Raw genomic sequence first — 8,483 nt, 5'->3', positions numbered from 1 at the left:
TAGACAGAGGACAAGATACAGCATCAAATAATGAAAGGAGGACTGGTAGGAAGACAGAGAGAAACAGAGGAAGAGAGGCTAACATTACGACGATGATGACGACAGCGATGGGAGATGACAGGATGAGATCTCCCCTCTGTAAGGCCTTTTCCCTGAGGTACGTTACAGGCTGCCAATCAGAGCTAATCATTACCCCCACTCCCTCTCTTTTCCCACCCAATCCCTCCCTCCTCCTCCGCCCGCCCCCACACCCACAACCCACCCAACAAAAAGTGGACATGTTGCATGTTAATCATGCAGGTCAGGGTGACTTCTTTGGATCATCAGGGTTTGTATTGGGCTGTACCTTGGCTTTGTTTTTCAGGTTGGGGGTTTAAAAAAAAAGGAGGGTGGGAGTCAATGTTGGAGGGGGGAGGGGAGGTCAGGGGTGTTACGTGTGTCAGAATGCCCTGTTCTGTTGAGCTGTGTTCAGTCAAAGGCTTGTTTGGTTAGTGAACATTAGTTCATGTCCCCAGAGAACATGTCCGTCTGAGGAGAGACCACAGACTTGCTACTGCTCTGATTACATGTCAATAAAGCACCGTTTAAAAGAGAGAGAGAGAGAGAGAGAGAGAGAGAGAGAGAGAGAAGGAGGGAGAGTAGTGCATGAGCAGAAAGATGGGATGGATCGAAAGCAACAGAGGAGCAGCCAGAGCAAAATGGTAATTACAGATAATTATCGGCAGGAGAGAAGAGGAGACGAGTCTTCAAATGTATCGATTCACAGACTAGCTGGAAGGAGAAACTACAGCTTCAGCACTGCTCTGGCCGGCAGCTGGCTAAAATTCAAGGGGCTAAAGCTCAAGCTAACTCCTAATGGCTTTCCTGGTTATCTCGCACATACACAGCTCTGAGAAGGGTGGCTAGCTGGCAGGCTGTTAGCACCTCTGGGTTTGCGATGCTACGGGCGTATCGCTGCTAAAGCTACAGATAAATAGGTCGGCGAAATGGTATTTGAGATGGTAGAATATGGAAGGACTGACCTAGGGGTGGGGTGGGGGGCATTCACGATGCTCAGCCCCCGAGCCCTTTCCTGGTAAAGTTGCAGCCAATCACGATCCAAGCCCAGCTTCCTAGAATGCTAAAGCCAGTTTACGCCCAACATTTGAATACCTACAGGGGTTCATATTCTGATCCAAGACCAGCGTTTAAGGGCTCCTTCAAACGTTCGCACAAGCTACTGAACTGACCTCAGAGCTGCTGTTGTGAGCACCTAGAGTAAACTCCTCCCCTTTTACACTGTACTTCAGACCTTACATTGCCATCACTTATATTACATCACTTCTATAGCATCATAGATATTTGTTATAATATATATATTGTGTGTATATATATTAGATTACTGGTTTTCCATTCTTTCTTAGATATAATAAAATCACAGGATAGCAGCATCTTACACCACACATGGATTGCATCACTTTGGTAGCTGAATGAGTGAGTGATTGAATGTTAAAAGCTGAGCAGATATGCGATTGCCTTCTTAGGAGGAAATGTGTGTTTCTCATTGTCATTGCTTGAGTGTAATTGTACATGTGTGCATGTATATGTACATAGGTCTGCACAGGTGTGTGTGCGTTGTGTATCTGTCAGTCTGTATGTGAGAGCAGGTGCATGAATCGACTGACAGCCTGTAGAGTAGTAACAAACTGAATAATAAGGTATGAACGGCTAAAGCTTTTGAAGGCCTACATTGGAATATGGCTGAACGAATAAAGACTGCAGCAAAAACAAAAAACAAAAATGCAAATTAAACATTGAAAAACAAAAATTGTAAGGCAATGACTGTCAAGAAATATACACGTTCTCTAATCGAATATGTTTTAAAAAGATACAAAATAAAAACATGCAAGTCAGTCTGAGGAGCAACTGCTTTGCTCACAGCTATTTTAAGGCTTGATTATCAGTTTTTTTTCCCAACCGAGGTACAGCCAAGGCTTCCCTCGACAGAAATCCTTAACAAACGAAACAGACACTGATACAATAACAGAGACATAGAGAGAAATGAGACCAAAACCGAGTGAAGGCAGAAGACAACAGGAACAAGGTGTGGAAAGCCTGAATCGATACTTTGACTAAAAAAGAAAAAAAAAAAAAAGAAAAAACATACATAGCCTTAGAAGTACATCTCAAGAGTTTGTTTTGATTTCATTCGGTTCTTTCATAGACGTTTTCTTTTAAAGTTTCTCTGTGATTTAGCTTTCTCTTTCTATCCGATAGTTAAAATTCCCTCACTTCATGAAGAAGTACTGTAGCAAGCAGGCGATGAGGATGGAGAAGCCCGCGAACACGCACACGATCAGCGCCGCGAAGCGCTCGTCGCTTGAGATCAGGCCCGAGCCTTTGCCCGTTTCCACGGCGCACACCTCTCCTGAAGACGCCGTTTCCTGGCGACGCAGCGTGAACAAGGAGGAGGGGCTCAGTGGTCCGCACAGTTCCTGGCACGTATCCTGGCAACGGCGGCAGGCGCCCACACGGAAACGATAGTCTGTGTTGCCCTGGAGACCAGAGATTTGGAACGCGCCCTCCTCTCCCTTAAAAACCTGTGACGGGAGGAAAGAAAGAACAAACTTTTCTTAGTGAGTCCTGTTCTCATAAAACATGCTCTTGCAAAACCTCATTGGTCATGTAACTCTGATGATGAACTTTTATTGTCATCACTCATCCTCCATGAATACTAGTAGTTACAGGAAGTAAAAACGTATGTTTTAAAGATCCCATATTTCACACTTTTCTGGTGTTTTATTTCAGGTTTTGAAATCCATAAGAAGACATATTCGTAGTTTTAAGCACCAAAAAGCATCTCTATATAGTTTTACTTCCTCCTCTCTCATGCTTCTCTTTGGAGCGCTAGTAACAACAGGTTGCTGACTGTTTTCTAATAATAATCGAATAAAAATATAGAATATTTCAGGTAAACATTCAGAGAAACCAAATCATGCTTGGCTGGGTGGTGAGTCCAGGTGGGCTGGGTTAGGGGTATGGCTGAGGGCAGTGACTGCTTTGTTGTGACATCACAAAGTTACAGAAGTCCTGACGGCTCATTTTGAGGCTCAGTTTCTGAATACAGGATGTGTTCATTCCTCTGTGGACTGAGCACTTTAATACTTTCACAGTTATTTATATAGAACCCAGACCTGCTTTACAATAAAAAAAAAAAAAAGACATGGAAATCTCACTTTATACCATATAGGACCTTTAACTTCTTCCTTGCCTACCTACTTATTTTATTTGAAATAAATTCCTATCCCTAATTTTACCCAGGCAGCTGAACAAGCAAAGACATTTGTGTGTGAGAAGTGCTGGCAGAAACTAGTGGGATCACTCCTGAACCAAAAACATGATATCTGACAAAGCCACATGTACAGCTGCATCTTACAATGTGCTACCCCACGATGTTAATTCATCTCCCAGTGTACCCACTGCTTTTGCATCAAGGTGTAAATCACAAGCTTCAGGATTTACAAATAAACTTGACTTGAAAACCACTTTACTATAAAAAACAAAGGACGGAGGGTTGCTGCTTTGAATATTAGTTGCAAAGACAGACAAGGGACAAAAGGTCACAGGTTTGTAACAGGCAAAGCTCACTGTTGCAAAGTCCTTGGAAAAGACACTGAACCCATATTCTTTCATTTCTTGTACATAACTCATTTTAAAATGCAATGACGGATCAAAGACGCAGCATCAATTCTAACCTCTGACAGGTCACCTTCATTCATTCATTCTGTAACTGAATAAGGGAAACCTACTGATGTTTCGGTTCCAATCACATTTAGGGGAAAAAGCAGATATATACAGAAGGTACATGTATACCTGTTTTAAATCTATTCCCCAAAGTGATTGGAATTGGCTTGTTGCTGATCAGGAACTGTGATATGGTTTTTCTGTATGTGGGAGCAGCTAACACATAATTAGTCATTCTATTTCAAGGCAGGATGTGGGCTGTAAGTGTGCATGTGTTTTACACAAAGGTGTTTTTGTTTTTCTCTTTTTCATTAATTAAATTTGCTAATTAAACAGCAGACAGAGAACATAAACAAAAGTGTGTATGCTTGCACTGTTCTCCTCACTGTGATTTTAAGAAAAGAGGACAAACAGGCAGAGAGAGAAGCAGACATACAACTTGAAAGCAGCATCACAGATTTGTATTGACAGCTGACGTGTGTGTACACACATGACATGAGCAGCTACACACACATACATACACACGCATAAAGCTGCGGTTTTGTACCACTGGTGGGTATCAGCAGTTCTTCCTTCCAACCATTCAACAGTAATTCAATAACAGAAAGTAATATGGCCCTGAAGACAAATGTCTTTTTGTCTGCAGGTCTACTTGTCTGCTCATTGTTCCAACTGCCAGCGGTCCAATTCCATACACCCGAGTGCAGCCAAAAACTTTTCTCAGTTATTACTGTGTTGTAATTCTGCTTCAATAAATACTGCTGGCACTCCAGATTACCTACGAAGGCTGTATTTCCCAAGACATAGTGTGTGTGTTTCATTTTCCCATGTACAAAATTAAATCTGGGTGTGTGTGTGTATGTGTGTTTTATTATTCTATTTGCAAATTTGTGTCTCAGTTTGAGTGTTTTGTAATACCCTCCCCATCAATGCTAACTGAAATTTTCTGCTCCTCGAGGAGATTGGAAAAATCCCCCTAGTAGTCGCATACACTTCCACGGAAAATATGAATGAATCAAATAATTGAAGTTGGGACTCCAAACTCGAGAGACACGCTCCTCGCTGTCCTCATACCACCTGTGTGTGAGTGTGTGTGTCTGTGTGAGACGAACCTGTTTGTACTCTGACTCGCGTCCCACCAGCACCTGGAGCACGTAGCTCACAGGATCCCCTCTCATTGGCGGGATAGTCTCCCATGTGATCTCACACATGTTGCCCTCCAGCTGGTGCACTCTGGGAGCTGTTTGCAAAAAAAAAATGGCATCAACACGAGAGGATTTCATATTTAGAAAATGTATACAATATAAAACATAAAGAAGCATAGAAATAGATGAGGTGTATTTCCTCACCTGAAATAAATACACCCCATAATAATGCATCCATAAGTCCAAATAACAGTTATTTAGTGAATGCTGACATCTATCTCCCTGCTCCAATCTAATGCTTCATATCAGCACTAATGGATACAATCATGTTAATGGCGATTAGTGTCAGGCTATTTGGACTGTCTAGGTCCTGCACATCATCCTGGATATAAGCCAAAACAAAGAATACATTAATCATGTGCAATCATTTTGTTTTTCAGTGTTGATAATTGTTTTGCAAAGAAATAATATCCTTGGGGGATAATGTCGGATATTACAACAGAGATCCAATTCTGACTGCACTGCTTGCTGTGCTAAATACAGCTTATATTTTATTAAACTTTTATGGTAACCAGGGACCTATTCATTGATTTGTCTCAACTCATTCCACTCTTTATTTTTCTGAATGAATGCTCATTTGTAGCGAAGCTCTCCGACAACGCACATGCACCACTAACACTTTTACAGAAGTTGTTTGGAACCCTCAGAGGTTATTTACCTGTTTATGGATACATCAGTGTTGTGCTGCACATTCGCAGCCCCACAGTCATACCCATAATACTCTGTTATATCACCCGAGAGGATACTCTTTACTGTGATTATTGTAGCTACAACAAGCCGCCACCTCAGTTTACAGCAAAGGCCACATACTGGAGGCAATAATCAAGCAAGGCTCCAGTAAACCTGCCATCTCTAACAGCCAAACAGAGACAAATGTATTGGTTTTTTTTTTGGTTTTTTTCCTCTTTGGCCTCTGAATGTATCCCCTCTTTTGGGCCATTTTGCTGGAGCCAGTTGCACCACCTCTTCAAAAGTTCAAACTAAACCTAGTTATGACATCAGTGGAGATGTATGCATCGCTATTTTAATATGCACTTAGTTGTTACAAATCTGATCTGGCACGTGAAAATATCTTAAATCTTAAAATATCGAATTTCACAAAGAAATACACAACATATCCCAAACATTATATGCATAACGTAAGATAGATTAGCATGTGCTATATGCCTCTTATTCTATACTATGAATACCAACTCTGAAAAACATGCATTTCATGTATGCATAAACAAACAGAACAATATAAACAAAACAAAACAAAATTAAGTTCAACATAGTTTGTCCCCCTTCACCATGGCATTTTTGGAAGTTATTCTACGGCTTGTGATGTTCAGTGACTTCCTGTTTTGCCTCTTTTGATTGGACAGGATGTTTCTTAGCAACCAATTTACACATTGCTAAAATCTTAACTAGCTAGGATATTTCCTAAGTTTTATTTTGTAGTTTAACAGCTGGTGCAACCACATCCTGGAGTGCAGCAGTGACATCATCACCCCCACACACCCACCCCCACCACATTTCATGAAAACACACCACATACTTTGCCAGGGTCAGTTTACCTTTGAGGGCAGGGGGTACAGACTTGGTGGTGCAGAAAGTGTGCGTGTCAGAGAACGGGCCCTCCCCAGCATCACTAATGGCCTGTATTCTGAAACTGTAGCTGCTGGACTCAGTCAATCGCTGGACCTTGTAGGTGTGGCTGGGACCGCGGTAGATCGTCACGAACCTGGACAGAGGATATAATGGAGAGGGTTTAGGAGAGACAGTGAGTCACAAACCTTGAGAGAAATCCGAAACCGAGGACTGAGGGACCGAGGGAGCTGGAAAACGTGAGGAGGAGTGAGGTGGAGGTGAGAGGAATGAGTGATGGTGGTGTGATTCGATTAGAGGAAGAGGGAGATGTGATGTTGGAGAAGGTCACAGTTAAAGACTTGGGTGACGAGCAGTGAAGAATGAGGCATCGACACTGATTGTAGTAATCACTAAACTAGTTTTGGGAATTGATTCAGACCATGTTATATTATTGGGCTGATGTATTTTGCCTCGGGTTACAGTGACTCATCGCAGTAATAGTTTATTAATAGTTCGCAGGGTGCATTATATTGCCAGCCTGAGCATATACAAATAAATATCCAGAGCTTTTCTCCATCACAAAACCTCATATATTTGTATGTGTTTATCAACTGAGGAGCTTCTTCATGTCTTACCAAGGCTTTTTTTTTTTTTGCTGTCTCAACGTAGGTTTAGCATAAGTTACCTTGAGGTTGGGTTGACTTGGAAAAAACAGAGTAGTGGAAACCTTGAACTGATGCTGGCAGGAAGGGAGAAGAGTGCATCTTAGAAACGATAGTGGTGATTTATTAACACACAGGACGAATACCGGCAGGCCAGAGTCACAAATCTGATGGAAACGAGAAGCCCAAAAAAAAAAGTTTCTGGCTGGCAAAGATGGATAGATTGATTGACTGAAGGAGAGATGATAAGTAGGCCAACGAGCGAGTGAGGGAGAAACTGAGATTGGAGCTGAAAATTGGTTATTTATCTCCACTATCGGCCTTTTTTTCGGCAGAATGGGGTAAAAAAAGAAAAAAAAAAGTCTGTGAGAGGAAGAAAGTTACGGAAGAAGGGGAGAGGAGAGAAAGGTGAGGGGGCAAGTGAGAATAGGGGAGGCAGTGATGGAGGGAAGGATATGAAGGCGAGGAGACATAAAAGAGGAGGAAAAGAGGTGAGTGGTAATTACAGGAGTGGAGACGATGATGGAGGATCTGCTGTGAGAGCAAAGAGAAAGAAGAGAAGAGAGAGGTCATGGTGTAGTGGAAGGCTATAACTCCAGATGAGCTCTTTATGTAGCTGCACTACAGAAAGTTATGCGTTCCTCTGGCTGATATATGGTGTTGTTAATTCTTTGCCTCACTCCCGGGTCCCACAGTCAACACTCAAAAAAACATCCAGTGTGTTTGCAATGTAAATCCGAGTCTTATTTAATCTCTATTTACTTTCGGCTCACGACTCCGTGGCCAAAAAAAAAAAAAGAAAGAAAAAATTAGCAACTTTTACATTTACACAGCGAACGCATCAGCTTTTCCATCATTATGAGTTATGGCCTCTTTTGATTTGGACAGAGCCGAGTGGCAGAATATCAAAACAATTAACAACCAGCAGAGCACGGACAATAAACACACACACACACACACACACACACACACACACACACACACACACACACACACACACACACACACACACACACACACACAACACACACACACACACACACACACACACACGAAATCACCAGGCCACAGTTGATGAGATGAACTGCATCCTTGGTCTGGAGCCAAACAGCCAACCAATTAACCACGACAGGGAGCAGAGGAGGACAGAGAGAGGTTAGAGGCAGACAAGGCACATGCTATTTGTTCTGCTGATTAAGATCCATGTTTTTTTCTGTACTGACTCATAGCAATGCAAACACTGGAATTTTTCCTCACTGATATCATGAAAAAGAATTTTCCTTGTCAGGTTTGCCTGTTTTTGCTGCGGTGATGGGCGATACAG

At 42.1% G+C, this 8,483-nt stretch overlaps 1 protein-coding gene across 2 annotated transcripts in view; it reads right to left on the bottom strand.

Annotated features, from left to right (window-relative positions):
• Positions 1–244: 244 nt before the first annotated feature.
• fndc3ba (fibronectin type III domain containing 3Ba) overlaps positions 245–8,483 on the bottom strand; it is a 94,563-nt gene continuing 86,324 nt past the window's right edge. For both annotated transcript variants that reach the window (XM_056392944.1, XM_056392943.1), the window contains exons 25-27: positions 6,485–6,651; positions 4,836–4,963; positions 245–2,579 (exon numbers count right to left, since the gene is read on the bottom strand). In XM_056392944.1, coding sequence (XP_056248919.1) covers positions 2,268–2,579; positions 4,836–4,963; positions 6,485–6,651 — 607 coding nt within the window. In that variant the 3' untranslated portion in view covers positions 245–2,267. The remainder of the gene's footprint in view (positions 2,580–4,835; positions 4,964–6,484; positions 6,652–8,483) is intronic.

This window comes from Seriola aureovittata, chromosome 13 (genome assembly GCF_021018895.1).
Source record: "Seriola aureovittata isolate HTS-2021-v1 ecotype China chromosome 13, ASM2101889v1, whole genome shotgun sequence".
In the NCBI taxonomy this organism is placed as follows: domain Eukaryota; kingdom Metazoa; phylum Chordata; class Actinopteri; order Carangiformes; family Carangidae; genus Seriola; species Seriola aureovittata.
The sequence above is the reverse complement of the archived record's forward strand: the minus strand, read 5'-3'. Positions and strand labels throughout refer to the sequence as shown.